Source organism: Conger conger, chromosome 9 (assembly GCF_963514075.1).
Source record: "Conger conger chromosome 9, fConCon1.1, whole genome shotgun sequence".
NCBI lineage: Eukaryota > Metazoa > Chordata > Actinopteri > Anguilliformes > Congridae > Conger > Conger conger.
Genome location: NC_083768.1, coordinates 52,995,821 through 53,016,705, shown reverse-complemented (window position 1 = coordinate 53,016,705; position 20,885 = coordinate 52,995,821). Strand labels below are relative to the sequence as shown.

Below are 20,885 nucleotides of genomic sequence, written 5' to 3'. Positions count from 1 at the left end.
TACCTTCATTTTATTGAGTAAATAGGGGTGTAATTTGTAATTTGCAGAGCCTTGCTGCATATAAAAATATAAAAGTTAGAAAATTCTAGAACGTTTCTGTCTGGAATTACCCAGGAGGGTGACAGCACTATCGTGCACCAGTCCCCAAGAAGCTGCGGACGGAAAGCACCTGAACATGTTCTGGAATTGGACAGGAATGGCGTGTAGATCTTCTGGGTTCTGGCTCCAATGCATTGAATAAACTCAGAAGCAGCTGTCTGGGCAGTCAGAAACCATTTTTATACGATATATTGTCGGAACCGGCTCTTGAGCCTCACCAAAGAAATCAGCTCAGTCTTTCAAGATGCACTCTCCGAAGTACGCCATGCGCCAAATGCTTCAAATTGAGCAATACATGAAAATGTAATGTAAGGGGAGGTCAGCCATAGTAATGAAGGTCTAAACTATGACTTGTATACCCTATTCATAGCAAACTTTGTTTACGTGTTTTATGGAATTTATATTCAACTTCAATTAAGCATTAATTAATTAGGATTACCAGAATGAAACATCACCCATTTTAATGTTGAATCCAGTTGAGTGGTTTTATATGATATGAATAATTATAATATTCAATTGCCACTCTAAATCATAATAAAATATGAATTATTGGAATAATAAAAGCAAAAAAACAAGCTTAACAACCTTATACTTTCATTTCCACACACAATACGAACCACTGTGAGCAATCCGTCCGTTCGGATCCTACTAAAAAACTGACATCCGAAAACTTTGATAAATCCCTCATTATTTGTCTAAATGCATTTCTGAAGGATTTACGGTCAGTTTCATAACGAGTCACCTCACGTTGGATAAATGAGGCCCAATGTTTCTTTGCTTTTTGTCCGACAAGATGCTCATAACATTGTTGCCTTTTACAAACCTCACCTGTTTTCTCCTCATTATTTATGCTTATTTCCTTTTGTTGATTTATCTTGCTTTATTTGTCTTTTCTTCTTTTTTCTTTCACACTGTCCTGTGAGTTTGTTATTGGGTGTGAAAAGGTGAGCTGTAGTCGAGTGCGTCGTCGTAGTGATACCCATCCCAGTCCATCAGCTTCTGCCCTCCTCCCATTTGAGAATCCTCTGTATCAGTGCTCGCGTGTCTCGGTACAGTGCCAAAAGCCAATGCATCACTCCTCCTTTGGCAAAGAAAAATGTAATAATCAGATATTTAGTGTGGTGTGCAAACATTTGGGCACCTCTGGTCAAAAAGCCTTTTACATATGATACATTTCTTCACATTTTAAAGCAAGATTACTTTTTATTTAAAAAAATCTCAGTTTCAAAATAATACAAAAAGGAAAAATGCCCTGTGCAAAAGTTTGGGAACCCTATCAGTACTTTGTAACTCGGCCAACTATAACAGCTTGCAAATGCTTTCTGCAGCCAACTAAGAGTATTTCAATCCTTGCTTTTGGATTTTTTCCCCATTCTTCCTGACAAAACATCTCTAGCTCAGAAATATTCTTTCGGCCTCCTTGCATGTACCGCATGTTTGAGATCTCTCCACAGATGTTAAATAATATTGAATAATATTCCAAAACCTTCATCTTTCTTTCCTGGAGGTACTTCATGGTTGATTTCCAGGTATGCTTTGGACCATTGTCTTGCTGGAATACCCAACCTCTCTTGAACTTCAATGTCTGGACTGACCTTCAAACATTATATGATGATTACATGCTATTTAGTGGAATCCATTCTTCCTTCCACTTGCACAATACTTCCTGTGCCCCCAGCTGCCACACAACCCCAAAGCATAATGGATCCACCTCCATGCTTCATAGTTGGCCTGGTGTTCTTCTCTACAAAGACTTCACCCTTTTTTCTTCAAATATACGTTCTATGGTGGTGGCCAAAAAGTTCACTTTTGGTTTTGTCAGTCCAAAGCTCATTGTTTAAAAAGGCTTCAGGCTTCTCAATGTTTTCTTTTGCATACTTCAGACGCTTAATTTTGTGTTGAGGTCGCAGGAAAGGCTTCTTTCTGGCAACTGTGCCATGTAGGTCTTTGTTGATTATGTTGTATGGTTGTCCTGTGAACAGCTAGACCTGTGTCTGCTACTGTTTTTTTTCTAGCTCTTTTGCAGTGATTCTTCTGAGAATTTCCCACCAAGTCTGTGGCCATTCTATCTGAAAATTGTCTTGATCTTCCAGACCTGGCCTTGACTTCAACTGTTCCATTTATCTTCCATCTTCTAATAATGTATCTGACAGTGGAAACGGATAGCTTGAAATGTTGAGTTTTTTGTCTTCTCTTTGGTGGAAATGAACCATTTTCATTCTGACATTCTTGGACAACTGTTTTGAGGTACCCATGGTCTTTAACACCAGACAAAACAGCCACTGCAGTTGGATACTTTAGAAGGCATGGAGTTACTTCAGAATATAAAGTTCAGCCCTGGAATTACATTCACCTGACTCATTGAAGCCTTAACAAATAAATTACCTGGGTGTGGGCCTTTGTAATCATATTTTGAAAAGTAACAAAGAATAATCCAAGAGGTTCCCAAACTTTTGCACAGGGCCCTTTTCTTTTTTTTATCATTTTATCAGAGAAATTTAAAAGCAATCTTGATTTAAAATTTGCTAAATTGAGTTCAGGTTTACTTTCGATCACTGACAGATTAATTGTAACGGACATTTAAGCCAAGGGTGCCCACATTTTTGAGCCCCACTGTGAGTGTTTAGGGACAGTGGTCCTCACTCCTGGTTCTGGAGAGCCGCAGAGTGTACTGGTTTTTGTTGTTACTCTGTACTTTATTAATCAATTGAGCAGTTAATTACGCAGTTAACTTATCTCGCCTGGTTTCTTGCATTTGAATTGGTTGCTGACATTAAGGCAAAAAACACACACCCTGCGGCTCTCCAGGACCAGAAGAGTGGGCCTCTTGTTTAGGAGTTGTATGTGCTGAGAGGAATAATGTAGAAGTACTTCTAATGCTTTGTTAATGTAACTTTTAACACGGACATGTAGCTGATTGGATGACTTCATCCTCAGCTTTGTAATTCATACTTTTACATATATAACTATGTTTTATCTTCAAAGTTAGGCCTTAGTTCTCCTTGATTAAAAACGCATACACGCACATCATCTTAACAGGTCCCATTCTTGCAAATCTTGGAATGGTGAAGTTTCTTTTTGGAGATTCAGAATTCATTTAAATTCCTTATAAAAATAACTCTGTTTTCCTGCATGAAAGTAATTAATTACTCATTGAATTTCAGCTACAGTGGCTTCAGACCCCTTCACTTTTTGCACACTTTATTCTGTTGTCCATTTAATTTTAAATGCATAAAATTGCTATTTTTGCCCATCAATCTACACTCAATAACCCATAATGACTGAAGACATGTTTTTCCGAAATGTTTGCTCATTTATAAAAATTCTCATTTATACAAGTATTAAGAAAGAATTCAGTACTTTGTTGAAGCCCCTTTGTCAGAAATTATTGATTGATGGAGTGGTACTGAAATGGACCTTCCGGTAGGTTCTTCTCTGTTGGAGTGACTGTTGAGTTCTTGATCACCTCCAGGACCAAGGCCCTTCTTGCCTGGTTACTCTATTTCGCCAGACAACTAACTCTAGGAAGAGTCCTGGTGGTTCCAAACTTCTTCCATTTCACAATTATTGAGGCCACTGTGCTCCTCGGAACACTCAAAGCTTTAGAAATGGTTTTATAACCTTGCACATACAGTGCATCCGGAAAGTATTCACAGCGCTTCACTTTTCCCACATATTGTTATGTTACAGCCTTATTCCAAAATGCAATAAATTCATTTTTTTCCTCAAAATTCTACACACAACACCCCATAATGACAACATGAAAGAAGTTTTTTCAAAATAAGAAATCACATGTACATAAGTATTCACAGCCTTTGCTCAATACTTTGTAATGCACCTTTGGCAGCAATTACAACCTATCTTTGGGCAGTTTCGCCTATTCCTCTTTGCAGCACCTCTCAAGCTCCATCAGGTTGGATGGGGAGCGTCGGTGCAAAGCCATTTTCAGATCTCTCCAGAGATGTTCAATCGGGATTCAATTCTGCGCTCTGGCTGGGCCACTCAAGGACATTCACAGAGTTGTCCTGAAGCCACTCCTTTGATATCTTGGCTGTGTGCTTAGGGTCGTTGTCCTGCTGAAAGATGAACCGTCGCCCCAGTCTGAGGTCAAGAGCGCTCTGGAGCAGGGTTTCTGTGTCTGTACATTGCTGCATTCATCTTTCCCTCAATCCTGACTAGTCTCCCAGTTCCTGCCGCTGAAAAACATCCCCACCGAATGATGCTGCCACCACCATGCTTCACTGTAGGGATGGTATTGGCCAGGTGATGAGCGGTGCCTGGTTTCCTCCAAACATGACGCCTGGCATTCACGCCAAAGAGTTCAATCTTTGTCTCATCAGACCAGAGAATTTTGCCCCTCCGAGGAATCGCCACCTTAACGTGGTGGAGGGGTTTGTGTGTCCCGGTGATCCTGGGAGCTAGGTTGTCGGGGGCGCTGTTAGCCCCCAGTAGGGTCTCCCAAGGCAAATTGGTCCCGGGGGAGGGGCCGGACTAAGAGCGATTCAAAGACTCCATGATACGGCTACACAAAGACCCAGTTACCTCGCCCGGAAAAGGGAAACCGGGGCCCCCTGCTGGAGCCAGACCCGGGAGGGGAGCTCGTCGGCGAGCGTCTGGTGGCCGGGCCTTATCCCATGGGGCCCGGCCGGGCACAGCCCGAACTGGTCACGTGGGGTCGCCGCCCTGTGGGCTCACCACCTGCAGGGGTCGGCATCGGAGTCGGGTGCTTTGTCCAACGGGCAGTAGGCAAGGGCGGGGATCCGGGCGTGCTGATCCTCGGCGTCGCAGACTGGTTCTGGGGACGTGGAACGTCACCTCTCTGGTGGGGAAGGAACCGGAGCTAGTGCGGGAGGCGGAGCGGTACCAACTAGATATAGTTGGGCTCACCTCCACGCACAGTACTGGTTCCGGAACCAAACTCCTGGAGAGGGGCTGGACTCTGTTCTTTCCTGGAGTTGCTCAAGGTGAGAGGCGCCGGGCGGGTGTGGGGATACTCACAAGCCACCGGCTGAGCGCCACTGTGTTGGAGTTCCACCCGGGGAACGAGAGGGTCGCCTCTCTGCGACTATGTGTCGCTGGAAGAAAGCTCTGACTGTCATTTGTGCTTATGCACCAAATGGCAGTTCAGAGTATCCGGCCTTCTTGGAGTCACTGGGCGGCATCCTGGAAAGGGTGCCACCCGGAGACTCCATAGTTCTGCTGGGCGACTTCAACGCTCACGTGGGCAATGACGGAGAAACCTGGAGGGGGGTGATTGGGAGGAACGGCCTGCCTGATCTGAAACCAAGCGGTGTTTTGTTATTGGACTTCTGTGCTGGTCATGGATTGTCGATAACAAACACCATGTTTGAGCATAGGGTAGCTCATAAGTGTACTTGGTACCAGAGCACCTTAGGCCAAAGATCGATGATCGACTTTGTGGTCGTATCATCAGACCTGCGGCCGTATGTCTTGGACACTCGGGTGAAGAGAGGAGCAGAGCTGTCAACTGATCACCACCTGGTGGTGTGTTGGATCAAGTGGCCGGGGAGGCTGCCGGACAGACCCGGTAAACCCAAAGTGTAGTGAGGGTGAACTGGGAACGTCTGGCGGAGGCCCCTGTTCGCGAGGTCTTCAACTCCCTCCTCCGGAAGAACTTCTCACGCATCCCGGGGGAAGCTGGGGACATGGAGTCCGAGTGGGCCATGTTCAAAGCCTCCATTGCAGAGGCGGCAAGCAGGAGCTGTGGCCAGAAGGTCATCGGTGCCTGTCGGGGCGGCAACCCAAGAACCCGCTGGTGGACACCAACGGTGAGGGAGGCCATCAACCTGAAGAAGGAGGCCTTTCGGGCTTGGCTGGCCCGGGGGTCCCCTGAAGCAGCAGACAGGTACCGGGTGGCCAGAAGGGCTGCAGCTTCGGCAGTCGCTGAAGCAAAAACCCGGGTATGGGAGGAGTTCGGGGAGGCTATGGAGAAGGACTTTCGGTTGGCCTCGAGGAAGTTCTGGCAAACCATCCGACGACTCAGAAAGGGAAAGCAGGGCTTGTCTCAGGCTGTTTTCAGCAGGGGAGGAGAACTGCTGACCCGGACTGGGGATATTGTCGGGCGGTGGAAAGAGCACTTCGAGGAGCTCCTGAACCCGAACAACACGTCCTCTGTGGAAGAGGCAGAGCCTGAAGACTCGGGGGAATCTGCACCTATATCCCTGGTGGAAGTTGCTGAGGTAGTCAAAAAGCTCCTCAGTGGCAAGTCGCCGGGTGTAGATGAGATTCGCCCTGAGATGCTGAAGGCTCTGGACATTGTTGGGCTGTCTTGGCTGACACGCCTCTTCAGTGTCGCGTGGAGTTCGGGGACAGTACCTGTAGAGTGGCAGACCGGGGTGGTGGTCCCCATTTTCAAGAAGGGGGACCGGAGGGTGTGCTCCAATTACCGGGGTATCACACTCCTCAGCCTCCCTGGGAAAGCTTACTCTAGGGTACTGGAAAGGAGGCTCCGACCGACGGTCGAACCTCGGATTCAGGGGGAGCAATGTGGCTTCCGTCCTGGCCGTGGAACAGTGGACCAGCTCTTTACCTTGGCAGGGTTGCTGGCGGGGTCATGGGAGTTTGCCCATCCAGTCCACATGTGCTTTGTGGACTTGGAAAAGGCTTTCGACCGTGTCCCCCGGGGAACCCTGTGGGGTGTACTGCGGGAGTATGGGGTACCGGGGCCGTTGTTACGAGCCATCAGGTCCCTGTATAACCAAAGTGAGAGCTGTGTCCGCATTCTCGGCACAAAGTCAAGCACGTTTCCGGTGGGTGTTGGACTCCGCCAAGGTTGCCCCTTGTCACCGGTCCTGTTTGTGGTATTCATGGACAGGATCTCAAGGCGCAGCCGAGGTGAGGAGAGTGTCCGGTTTGGTGACCTCAGAATCGCATTTCTGCTTTTTGCGGATGATGTGGTTCTGCTGGCTTCATCGGACCGTGACCTTCAGCACGCACTGGAGCGGTTTGCAGCCGAGTGTGAAGCGGCCGGGATGAGAGTCAGCACCTCCAAGTCCGAGGCCATGGTTCTCTGCCGGAAAACGGTGGATTGCTCCCTCCGGGTTGGGAACGAGTCTTTGCCCCAAGTGAAGGAGTTCAAGTATCTCGGGGTCTTGTTCACGAGTGAGGGTAGAAGGGAGCGTGAGATCGACAGGCGGATCGGTGCAGCGTCAGCAGTAATGCGGGCGTTGCACCGGACCGTTGTGGTGAAGAAGGAGCTGAGCCGGAAGGCGAAGCTCTCGATTTACTGGTCGATCTACGTCCCAACCCTCACCTATGGTCACGAGCTTTGGGTAGTGACCGAAAGAACGAGATCGCGTATACAAGCGGCCGAAATGAGCTTCCTCCGTAGGGTGGCCGGGCTCAGCCTTAGAGATAGGGTGAGGAGCTCGGACATCCGGAGGGAGCTCGGAGTAGAGCCGCTGCTCCTTCGCGTCGAAAGGAGCCAATTGAGGTGGTTCGGACATCTGATCAGGATGCCTCCCGGGCACCTCCCTTTGGTGGTTTTCCGGGCTCGTCCAACTGGGCGGAGACCCCGAGGGAGACCCAGAGCCCGCTGGAGAGATTATATATCTCTCCTGGCCAGGGAACGCCTCAGGATCCCTCAGGAGGAGCTAGAATGCGTTGCTGGGGAGAGGGACGCCTGGAATACCCGGCTTTGCCTACTGCCCCCGCGACCCGACTCCGGATAAGCGGGTGATGATGGATGGATGGATGGATGGATGGACTGAGAGTCCTTCAGGTGCCTTTTACTGAGGAGTGGCTTCCGTCTGGCCACTCTACCATACAGGCCTGATTGGTGGATTGCTGCAGAGATGGTTGTCCTTCTGGAAGGTTCTCCTCTCTCCACAGAGGAACGCTGGAGCTCTGACAGAGTGACCATCGGGTTCTTGGTCACCTCCCTGACTAAGGCCCTTCTCCCCCGATTGCTCAGTTTAGAGAGGCGGCCAGCTCTAGGAAGAGTCCTGGTGGTTCCGAACTTCTTCCATTTACGGATGATGGAGGCGACTGTGCTCATTCGGACCAAACCTGCAGAAATCTTTCTGTACCCTTCCCCAGATTTGTGCCTCGAGACAATCCTGTTTCGGAGGTCTACAGACAATTCCTTTGACTTCATGCTTGGTTTGTGCTCCGACATGCACTGTCAACTGTGAGACCTTATATAAACAGGTGTGTGCCTTTCCAAATCATGTCCAATCAACTGAATTTACCACAGGTGGACCCCAATTAAGCTGTAGAAACATCTCAAGGTTGATCAGTGGAAACAGGATGCACCTGAGCTCAATTTTGAGCTTCATGGCAAAGGCTATGAATACTTATGTACATGTGATTTCTTAGTTTTTTATTTTGAATAAATTTGCAAAAATCTCAAAAAAACTTTTTTCACGTTGTCATTATGGGGTATTGTGTGTAGAATTTGGAGGAAAAAAATGAATTAAAATTTTTTTGGAATAAGGCTGTAACATAACAAAATGTGGAAAAAGTGAAGTGCTGTGAATACTTTCCGGATGCACTGTAGATCTTTGTGTCGCCACAATTTTATCACTGAGGTCTACAGAGAGTTCCTTTGACTTCATGGCTTGGTTTTTGTCCTGACATGCAGTATGAATTGTGGGACCTTATATACACAGGTGTGTGCCTTTCTGACCTGTATCCAATCAATTCAATTTACCTCAGGTGGAATCCACAAAAGTTCAAGACACATCTCCAGGAGTGCCACAGCATACTTATGAAAATTAAAGATTTCAATTTTTGATTTCGAATAAATTTGCTTAAATGTCTAAAAACATGTTTTCACTTGTCATTATGGGTTATTGAGTGTACATTGATGGGCAAAAATGGCTATCTATAACACAATAAAGTGTGCAAAAAGTGAAGGGTTCTGAATACTTTCTGAAGCCACTGTATATTTTGCTTTACAGTTTATCTCCTGGATATGATGAAAATATGGCAATTTTAACACTGATATCCCAGCCCACACAATCTGAGCACAGGATCTGTGATAAAAGCAGTGCTACCCTGTCTATGACCAGTCCTGTGCTCACAGAAGGGGTCTGAGGGTCTGATGGCTGATGGCCAAGGGGAGGAGATGGTGATGGCTTTTGAAAGGCTCTGAGGTACACAAAGAAGTGGAAGGTTAAGTGTCCTCACTGATACAGAGTGCCGCCATGTTGGTTTTTAGTACCTGGACTTCATACTGTAATTCATGGGGGATGCTTTATCTTACCATTACTAGCTTACCATTATCCAAAGTTTCAAAGCATGAATTTATTATGGAATCCATATACTTTGAAGCCAAAATGGTAAGGATGCCTAGGTTTTTTGGATTGTAACAAGTTTTCATTTATGCTGTCATTTAAGTATTTAGATTTGGGGTGATATGTAATAGAATTATTTCTCTGTTAACTCTGTAACTGCCGGCATGTTCCACCCAAAATACAAGATAAGTTATTGTTGCGCATGTGCAGTAACTGCAAATTACTTTATCATTTGCACTGTTTTATTACCCTGCATTATTTTTCAGGCTCATTCATCTAGAGGAAATTATTACTAATCTGAATGGATGAAAAGTGAGCTTCCCAGTTTGACAGTAGTCAACTCCAAAGGGTACTTAGTTAGCACATTAAAAAAATGTGTATGCATTTCTCCATTTTAATTTCAGTTAGCCACACTACAAAAGTGCAAATATGAAGTGATTTCATTTTATTTTTGGATGTGCAACTTTGGTACTATTTTATCTTGTTTTATATTTATATGTTTGCAGACTATACTTTTATTTTGAGTTTAGAAGTGCATTCCCCTTATTGAAGGTGCCCAACTCCACTACGTACACACATGGTTTCCAATGGGAATATTTTACTCTGTATGGTTTTGTTTCCAGAACCACAATTATGTGAATAGTGCTGTAATTCTACCCTTTCCCCTTCTGCTTACAGTCATGTTTGAAAGTTTTTGAATGAAATGGACGGTCATTATTTAAAATTATTATTGTAGGAAAATCATATAAGTGCTTTATCTAAATCTCTAAACATAATGTAGATGTCACAAATAAAGGACATGCACAAAGTAATACTCTGATAAATAGTTTTGTTTATTTAAAGGTACAATAGTTAATTTCGGACTAACAGTCAAGAGAGGAATTGCAGCAACAAACACGCTCCAACCACAACACTATTTATCCCACCCCTTCTCTCGAATCCAAATCCAGCCCTGGTTTTCTTTTCTCCCGGGTGATTTGTGTTACTGATTGGCCAGACCAGTCTTCACACTTGACTCCCAGGTAAAGGGAGGGTGAAACCCAGCAGTCCTTGGCCCTTGAGGACCATGAGTTGCTTATCCCTGCAGTCAAGGCTTCTTCCTGGGCAACCTTGCTTGGATGCAATCTGTTCTGGGCAGTTATTTGTGTCAACCGATACACGACAGAAGCTGCAGCAAAGGAGGCTCATAGATACTGGGTTGTTTTTACTTGATTTATTATTCCTATTGTTGCTCTTGGTGATTTTTAGAAGGATGTCACTTATAGTTGCTGTCATGTTAAGTTGTGTGTCAACTGCAACATTAGCTGTCTTTTATGTGTGTAACTTACAGGTCAGACTCTGCAAATGTATCCCCAATAATCTCCTGTCTTTCATTGTCACATTGTGCAATAAGATCCAAAAAATTATATAAAAAGAGCAGAGATTCCATCCTCTTGTTACAGTAGCCTACGCCATCTTACGTCCTCCTGCAGAATTTGAGGTTTGGTCGAGCAAAAAGCTGTTTGGGTAGCCTAATTGTGGCAATTTTTGGCCCAGAAAAAGTCATTAGTAAAAAGTAAAAAGTAATAACGCATTTTCCTTCCTCGCTTTCATTAAGCATATTGGCTGCATTGTTTCTGACAAGTGTTTCAACTTTCAGCCTGTTTATTTGGAATGTGAACCAGTTTGAGAGTGGCAGGCTAGCAAAAGCGATACCATTTTAAAGGTGGGTTATTTAGGCTACTTTATCCACATGCAAGTAATATTTCAGTGTTGAAGGCGACACTTAAAATAGTGACTGAATTAATAACTGTTAAAACAATGCATTTATGGTTGTGGTTCGAGTGCTACATGTGTTGCTTATGACATGCATTGCTGTGCTCCTATTGGTTGTTCATCAGTCTTCATCAGTCTTCAACAGTTTGTGGTTGTTGCAGCTGTCACATTGATTTTGGCCTGGAATATCTGACACTGCCAGTCTTCCGTAAGTTGCTATGATTTACTAAATTGAGTATACTTTGAGTATGCTGCCCTGAGAGATCTAAGATGGCCGATTTCGGCTCACAGTGAAAGATTCTTATGCGATTTGCTAATTTTATCTGCAACAGAAAAATCCTGGCAAAAATCGCGCGGTGTATACCCAGCTTTAAATGCTATCCATTTGTATTATTTTACTCCTAGTGGAATGATGGAGTCTTTTTCTTATGACTTTTCCCAGGCTTAGACTTACTTGCTACTGTTTTCCTGAGGTCCTCTAAGGTCTCCTGAGATCATTGTGTTCTTCTTTCACATGTGTAGGTAACACCTGGCTTACAAGGTTTCTTGCCTGCATTTATGCCCTGTTTAAGGTCTTTTCTTTGTTGAGTAAAATTTCTACCCAATTATTTACCACACATGATTCTGCTTACCTACTTTGATTTACCTAATGCGACAGGAGGCTCACTTCTGTTTGGATATGCACTACTTTTTTCTAGATGTTCATTTGCTGCTGAAAGCATATGAAATAGGCACATATTGAATAGTGAGTGTAAATATTGATGCTTTATTTCAGTTAAGAAAGGCTAATTCCCAGTAAACAATGATTTCATGGTAAAGCCTAAATTACTCAAATTGTGCAAGGGGTTCACAAACTTACAGGCATGACTGTACATTACTTTACCTTCAGAATGACCTGAACCTGGCAGGGATGACCACAGACTTTCAACTGGCATGGCAGGGCTCTCCTCCGTACACACACGACACTTAACCTTCCGTAGGACTGAGGCCCCAGTAACGAGTTATAGAGGTCTTGCATGAAAGGCTCTTTGTCTTATTTCACGGGATCAAAGGCGTTCAGTTTTCTTCTCCTTCCTTTTCAACCCTTTGTTTCTGTGGCAGATTTGGAGGTAGAGAGAAGTTGTTTATAGCTTTCTACCAGGCTGTGCTTGTGCTGTCACACCCCTATACTATCCAACCAAGCATCAGCAGTGACCACGCTGCTAGCACCTTGTGTCATAAGCACTAACACTAAAGGGGAATACACAAAACAATGTGTTGCGACTAAAATTTTTCTCTGCAGAAAAACTGAAGGTAAGAGTTGGTTACATGTGATGTGCTGATGTATTTTATGTATATAACCCTGAGGTGCAGTTTGCTATTATCATTTTTTATTATCTTCCATTTTAGTAAGATAATAAAGCGATACACCACCAAAAATGTAATGAAGTGAAATTGAATTTCACTGTTATTGAATGTTCATGTTATTGAATAGTGGAGGGGTTTTTCAGCTCTCTTTTTCAGAATAGCTATCTAGAATGATTTGGATATATCTGGGCATGCTCAAATCATGAAAATGTATTAGCATAGAATCTTGCACTACAAACACCATTCTGAGGGTCACATCTTCTGGATTGTCTTTTTTCACTGTGCAATAACCGATAATAAAAGGCAGCCGTATATATATTTATTTGCCAATTTGTTTGATCTTTATTTGGGGATAAGTTCATGCTATACCTACAGCTAAAAACGGCTTTGAGCAAAACATTTGATAAATATGAATTTTTTTTGGTGGGGTATTGCTTTGATTTTACCGTGGCTCACATGAAGCGTGATCTGTGATAAACAAATATACATTTTCTCAGTGTCATCCCAAGTTATCATTACGCCATTCATTCATTCATCGATAAGTTGCCTATACGTCACAACACGTACATTTCTTCTCTTGCCCATTTTTCTTTCCAGATTGTTCTTTCAACCTCTCCACGGGGTCCCCAGATTTCAACAAAACAAGTTTTGTTGTTGGTTTATTTTGTGGGGTTTATACTAAAATGTTGTGTTGAAACGCGGAAAGGCGGAGGTAGCTGCGTTTGGAAGCTATTTTGGTGAGCGAGACGCACCCCTCACGCCCCTCGCCCTCCTCTCAGGCACTATAAGAAGCGCTGCCAGGGGCGCATGCGGAAGCACGTGGGGGACCTCTGTCTGCAGGCGGGCATGCTGCAGGACGCCCTGGTGCACTACCACATGGCCGTGGAGCTGCTGCGCTCTGTCAACGACTTCCTCTGGCTCGGAGGTAAGCACCGTGTCCGCCGCCTCCCGATTCTCAGGCCAGCTGCTGTGTCAGAAAGTATTAAGCTAAGGGCTCTCTGTGGGGATGTGTCAGGCTAAATGCGATTTTATCAGTGCACCGACGGATCTTGTGGGTTGGCTCAAGGGGCAGTCCGTCAGAAATCAACCGAGAAGATCTGTGTCTTTTATGGGTCAACTTTGAGGGCCCATGTCTCCTGAATGATTGGTCATTCTGGTTAAGCAAAGCACATAATGACACTCTCAAATGGGTTAACATGTATAAAAGATTTGTTCAAATATAAAAGGGTGAGGTCAGAAATAGTTTTTGGATGGAATGCCCCTCAAGTCCTGTCTGGCCCAGTCCCAAGTCCCAGCCTAGCATCCCCCACTGTGCAACAATTCTCACAGGTGATTAAATACTTCTGGTTAGAACCTTTAAGTTTGAAATGTTGGATTTGAACTGAGGTCAAAGGGTCACCTGCAGAGAAATTCATGGCTAAACCAGATGTTCCTTTTACTACCTCACAAACAGACGTTTGTGCAGCCGGCAGCGCTGTTCTCTGGCTTGTTAGTGGTGACAGCCATGTTTCCCGTTTCCAGCTGCTCTGGAGGGCCTGTGTTCTGCCTCCGTGATTTTCCATTACCCAGGAGGCACTGGGGGCAAGTCTGGCGGCCGCAAACCCAGCATCTCCCAAGCGGCGGATTCAGGGAAGAGGCACCGTCCAGGTAACCCCGCCCGCCTGCGCCTTCTCCAAATCACCCCCTGAGTCATACTTCATCTTCTCACAGACAAAATAGCCATGTGTCAATGGGCAGAGTAGTGAATTGGCTTTGGAATATGGCTTTGTTTGTTGTGTGTCCACCCGGGCATTTGACAAAGACCTGTTGTGTTGTTGATGACTGTATCCTGCTTGAAAACATAACCTAGGTCTTTCTTTGTGAAAGACAATTCTCAGCATTTAAAAGCATCTTGGTGCATCTTGCTAAAGCACTAGCCCTTGCTGCAATGATGTAGCCTATGGCCTGTAACTGAACCGTGACCATACCCGTAGGTTTAGGGGGGAAATATGGTGCCATAACCTCTAATGTTTTCATATGAATGAATTGCTATGGACTAGCTAGTATGCTTGTGAGACTTGACGTTTGACAGCATGACTAGGTGTTCCAGCACTGTGTCTCTGTGAAAGTTGAACTGAAACCTGTGCCTATGCTCCTGACCATGCCAGTGCCGTGCAGGCTGCGGCCAGGCCAGTAAGGTGATGCACGGTTGGCCGTGGTGTCGCATCATTGGCAGGATTTCCCATGGCTCATCGCAAAAGACCGACTCGTCTGGGCACCTGTAGTTTATCAGCAGTACATTTGGCTGACGCTTTTATCCAAAGCGACTTACAGTTGGTTAGGCTAAACAGGAGACAATCCTCCCATGGAGCAATGCAGGTTTAAGGGCCTTGCTCAAGGGCCCAACAGCTGTGCGGATCTTATTGTGGCTATACCAGGGATCGATTCACCGACCTTGTGGGTTCCAGTCATGTACCTTAACCACTACGCTACATGCCACCTCCTAGTATGTACTGTAGTATGTGTAGTTATCCAGTGAGGAGACTGTGTAGCTCGAATGCTGGACTCCAGTGAGAAATGGAGGTGGCCAGCCGTAGGTGACTTGGAAGATTTGCAGTGAAGTCTTTCACACTTTCACTACAATGAAGAACATTGGAGCTTACAAGTGCGATCGGGCATCCAACTCCAGAGAAAAAAGCAGAATGCTACTACCGGATAGAAATTGATATAAAGGGGAAAAAAATGGCTGAACCAAGTGAAGAATGGCTCTCAAGATTGTGAATGGCAGGAGAGATGGTAATGGATCGCTGTTGCTATTGCAAGATGTGCCAGCAGCCAAACCTTCGAGCTTAACTTCCTGGCTTAGCTGCTTAGCTTCTGCATGGGTTGCCTCTTCAGTCACTTTCACTTAAGACAAACAGTAACCAGTCAGCAAACCCGTATAGCCACATTTTTCAATGGGGAAAATGCAGATTCAAATTCGATTCATGGAAAACGACCCCCATTCCTTCTCCCTTTAACTGAATCATTTTGTAATATTTATGTAGTAATAGTAATTGAAGTAAAATATTAGTTTAAATAATATGTGTATGCTTTTCCTTATAGTTTTGCATTTATCTATTTTTTTTATGGTAACTGGTAGATTTAAGTAGTGGTTCTACCAGAAAATAGAACCCAGGGACAGCGTTTGATTAGTTGGAATCACGATTTGGGCTTGGCAAATCAATAAAAGAAGAACACTGCAATTTTTGAATGTTTATAGATCTCTGCTGTATGTTGCAATGGAAAACCTTCAAGCTCCAGTGTAATGTGTGCATGTATGTATGTATAATATATGAAATTATAGTTCTCAGATAAGTTATTTTCAGCAAAGAGCCATAAATACTCTTTTTGTCTGTCTCATTTTGATCTCCCCTAATGCACGTTACTGATAAAAGACCTTGTAAGAATGAATGGCTTGAGTAAAAGTATGTGAGCCAGATTTATTTGCTCATTTGTCAGGGACATTGTACAAAAAACTTTTATCTCAATTTATGAGAGGAGATGCTTTGTACCAGATTTGAGCTCCTAGCTAGTTTCCATCTGCAGTCCCAGGGCAGGTTGATATATTTAAACATAATCATAATAATGAGACTGAGACAATGCCTGAGCACAGTTGTAACAGTTGTCGAGGAAATGGCTTCCCAGGAAAGAAAGGTGCTTGCTGCCCCTTGGAAGAAGACAAGACCTTATATTATCCAGAGACCTCCTCTTTGCTTCTAAATGTTATGTCAAAAAACGCAAGCTTTGTCTATCTGTCTGTGTGTCTGTCTGTGTCTGTCTGTCTGTCTTCATGCATGCCTAACAGGATCATGCATGCTTCTTTCAGGTCCATCGGCATCATTTGTGTTTCTGTCAGGTGTGAAAGCATATTTCCATGCTTCTTGACACAAACTTTTGAATAATTGAAAAAGCATCAGTTTTCTAATTCTACAAATGAGCTCTTCCCAAAGCAGGTGGCTCTTAAGGACAGGCTGACTGATTTCTTCATGTAGAGCCATTTCCTAATGCGCTATAGAAATTTGTATGGTTGAATTTAACGAATGTTGTTTTTTTACCCAGAAAATAACTGGCGTCACAGGTCTATATGATTCCTAAAGGGAAACAAAGTTTGTGTGAAACCAGAGCATTGAAAGAGTGGGAAACTAATATTGCCTAAATTAACTGCGCTTTGCGTCATGGAGTGAAACTGCATTCTCTTTCTCTGTCTGTAGGGGCGCAGGAAGTTCTCATTGATCCAGGTACTGTATCCATTGGCTCGTAGCTGTAGACGTGCCTGTGTTTGCCTGTGGCTTTGTGTGCTTGTGCTCCCATCCTGCTGCATCGTCATTTCTGGTTCAAGTGACTACCTCTTCCTACTAGACCAGTGGTCCTCATTCCTGGTCCTGGAGAGCCACAGGGTGTGCTGGTTTTTGTTGTCACTCAGCAGTTAATGGATCAATTAAAGCAGTTAATTACACCGTTAACTCACCTGTTTCTTTGGGTCTCCAATGGTTGCTAATATTAAGGCGAATACAAAAACCAGCACACCCTGCGGCTCTCCAGGACCAGGAGTGAGGATCACTGTACTAGGCTGATTATCTGGGTGCCTTCGGTTGAATCGTGACTATTGCCGGGATGCACAACCCTATTCCTGGAGATCAATCGTCCAGTAGGTTTTATACCCCAACCCTAACAGCACACCTCATTCAACAGCTAGATCAGGGCTGCCCAACCCTGTTCCTGGAGATCTGCCGTCCTGTAGGTTTTTACTCCGACCCTAACAAAGCAACCTCATTCAACAGCTGGAGGTCTACCGTCCTGTAGGTTTTCACTCCAACCCTAACAAACCACATTCTATGTGCAACAGCTGGAGATATCTTTGAGCTGTTAATTAGAATCAGGCCTGGCAAATTAGGGTTGAAATGAAAACCTACAGGACTGAATGGTATCTTTTCTGAATATGAATATGAACCTATATTTATGAAGCATCTCTGAGTTGAAGTCTCTGATCCTGGATCAGTTTTCCTTTTTTATCCTCTGATAAACGGTTAGGATACAGACAGGAGAATCCTGGATCCACATTACTATTCTGAGATGCTTTATAAATTTGGGCACTGGTCTTGCTTCCTGTTCTTGTGGAGATGTCCCATGAGAAATGTTTCTCTCTCACCATACCCTTTGAATCCTCACTGCCATTGAAGCTGCCATGTTTTATTGACCTTTCATTTTATCTGCTGAAGGGCTTTTTTTGGTGGAAGTTCCAGTTTTGATCTGTTTAAGATTTTTCTGCAGCATGTAGTATCCGTGATGACCAGAAGATGGCATTGTTATGACTGGAATAAAGTAGAATCCTGGTGCAGCATTGCAGTGATTTATTAGCCAAAGTACGCAAGAACCTTTTTGGTCAGAAACGAAGGCATACACAGGTTTTCTGATGTTGCAAATGCCCACTATAGTAACTTTCAGGCACACATCTATTGAATTATGATATGGAGTTAAAACATTTTCATTGGTATGCTATGAAACAGGATTTATTTTTAATTTCTTTGTATTTTCACCTGTTTCTGTACTCTCAGATATGACTGAATCCTGGATACTGAATCAGTAGAACTACTCTATGCTATTTTGGAGTGAACTTTTGGGAATTCCGCATGCTGCTGTAAACAAAAAGTTCAGGGTTCCAAACTTCCTGTGCGGTGCCAGCCCACAGCAGTGGAGCTTATGTTCAGACCCACCCCCGCAGATGGCCCACCGCCCAGCCAGGACATCTCGGTCACATTGTCTCACTGCGGGTGAGGCATTCAGCTCACTCTCCCTCATTATTCATCCTTACAGTTGCTGAATGGTGCATTAGCAGTAGCCTGGCTGGGAGAGGAGCCTGAAGCTTGTTTGGTTGTAGACCCTGGTTCCTCAGCTCCACTGGCCTTCAGTTCTCAACCTTCGGCTTCATGTCCACTTCTTAGTCATACCCCTTTCCCACCGCCAGGAACCGCCCCCCGGCTCAAGGCCAGGCCTTGGAGTGCTCATTGAATGAGTCATTTCAGGCAATTGCCTACATTCCTTGCTATCATACACCCTTGGCTGTGTTTAATGATTTCCACTATTATCTGTACTTGACTTGTATGGGCTTGGAGCGTGTGGTCTGCAGTGAGATAGATCAGATACTGCATACCCCAGCCCCAAAAAGCTGCTTTCACAGGATGCTTTCTTCTCGCTGCTTGAACGGACTGCAGTATTTTTGCTGTTCTACCCAGCTTCTTGTTTACAACATTGCATTAAATTACACGTTATTTAGCTTACGCTTTTATCCGAAGCCACTAAGCAGTGGACAATCCCTGCTGGAGCAGTGCAGGGTTAAGGATCTTGCTCAAGGGCCCAACTGCTGTGGGGATCTTATTGTGGCTACACCGGGGATTGAACCACCAACCTTACGGATCCTGTTAATTTACCTTAACCCAGGGGTGCACAACTCCGGTTCTGGTCTGCTGTTATTCTTCCAACCAATTACCTTCATTTATTGTTCTGACCGCTCTATTAATTATGTTGGTTCACTCCTGTACTTGAGCACTGCACAATCTTTAGGATACACTAGCAGTCTGCAGCTGTATCTGGTGCATATACAAATGTCTGATCAAGACATTATTTAGCCAATTAAATAATTAAGAGCAGAAGTTGGCACAAAATCCTGAAGTGGATCGGCCCTTGCTGTGCACCCAAGCCTTAACCACGAGGCTAAAGGCTACGTCTGTAACTGTATTCACATCCTGGGGCTTGTTGGGTAAATAACTATTGTAGATAATCACAGATACTTCTCAGCAAACCAGCAGCAAGGGCCCTTGCGGGGTTTCTGTATCCATGGGTGATAATGTCTGGATAAAAAAGAAGAATAAAAACAATTTTTTTATGGGCAATATTTTTTCTGTATTACTGTCTCCTGCTGATTGGGGTGAGAGATATCCCCAGCCGTGCGGCCACCTGGCCAACTGTCTGTTCTTTTCCACCCTGCTGTGGTCACCATCTCCCCTCGAACACCAATTGTACCTGGAAGTATGTTCAAACACAGAACTGAGATGTGCAAATGCAGTCGTGTGGCTGAACAACTGCTTTTACTCTGTAACTGGTTTGATTATATAGGTATAAATATGAATGGATAGGGGAATCCATTGATCAGTTTTTGAATCACTGACCTACCAAGTCCTAATATCACAAATATTGTTCTATAGCTAGATGCAATGTAGTAACAGGGTCAACTCTTTGAAAATGGAAGAGGTGCTTGCGTTTTTTGTCAAAAGTTGAATAGTGAACAACTCGGAGTGTAATGCTCTGGTTTGCAAAGATGTTGACCCCTTCGTCAGTACCACTGAGTGTGTCACAATGCTGGAAATGTAGACTTGACCTCATAATAAGATTCAGAACTAGACCTACTGGTGTAAGTATTATGTAAAATGTGACTTTTGTTGTTGTATTTACATGATATCATATTTGCATATTTCAGTGGGCTGAAATACAAAACCTTTGAACAAGAATCTCAGCATTCCTAACTCGCCGTCCTTGCATGGAAATCCGTGTGTTTGTGTATGCCTGTAGTGACATGTAAAGTTCACATTGTGCTTGTTTTCTGTGAAACATGCACCACGTACATGACTGCAACATTTTGATGTGTTTGTTTTTATTGTATTTGTGACAGCGCAGCTCAGACAACCTAGTCCCCATTTTTTGTGCTGTTTCCGTTACCTTTTGCATGGAGCCCACAGCGAAGCATGTTTAAAAACGGACAGGAATTCGGCTACACGTCTACCCCGATATCTGTCCTGACCCTGCTGGCCTGGCCTTCTCACCGAGTGGTCTGAATAGATTGTTTGTGTCAGGGATCCCGAGTATTGTGTCGCTAACGTCTGTCTTGGTCTTGGTGAGCGTAGGCGCCCTCACCGCCAACGGGATCAGCGCTGACACCAGCAGTGAGATCGGACGAGCCAAGAACTGCCTGAGCCCGGAAGACATCATCGAGAAGTACAAGGAGGCCATCTCCTACTATGGAAAGGTAGTGAGAGTGTGTGTGTCTGTGTGTGTGTATGTGTATGTGAATCTTTGTGCAAAAATCCTGATTGTGAATAGGACTGTCATGATCATGACATTTTGAGCGGCGTGACGATTGATTGTCATACAAATTATTGCTATTTACAATTTAATTTGGCTACTTTTTTGTTGCAAGTGCGGCAAATTGTCTTCTCCAAGTTATTGGGCCCTCCTATTTCCGAATGGGTACAGTTGTGTGGCTTTGGAGCTGAATCCATGTTGTTCAGTTGAATAATATGGCGCCTACATCGAAATTATATGGTCGGCAGCAAAGTGTCTTTGAGGAGCCTGCACACACTGAACATCTATTTGCCAAACAGCATGTATCTAACATAGTGGAAGGCTGTTCAT

At 44.4% G+C, this 20,885-nt stretch overlaps 1 protein-coding gene across 2 annotated transcripts in view; it reads left to right on the top strand.

The window, feature by feature from the left end:
- The window catches only part of trappc9 (trafficking protein particle complex subunit 9), a 324,830-nt gene that overhangs the window by 2,846 nt on the left and 301,099 nt on the right, over positions 1 to 20,885 (top strand). Inside the window, exons 3-6 of one of the 2 annotated variants that reach the window (XM_061255360.1) lie at positions 13,238 to 13,383; positions 13,980 to 14,105; positions 16,691 to 16,717; positions 20,378 to 20,499. In XM_061255360.1, coding sequence (XP_061111344.1) covers positions 13,238 to 13,383; positions 13,980 to 14,105; positions 16,691 to 16,717; positions 20,378 to 20,499 — 421 coding nt within the window. The remainder of the gene's footprint in view (positions 1 to 13,237; positions 13,384 to 13,979; positions 14,106 to 16,690; positions 16,718 to 20,377; positions 20,500 to 20,885) is intronic. The other variant, XM_061255361.1, reaches the window with a different exon arrangement.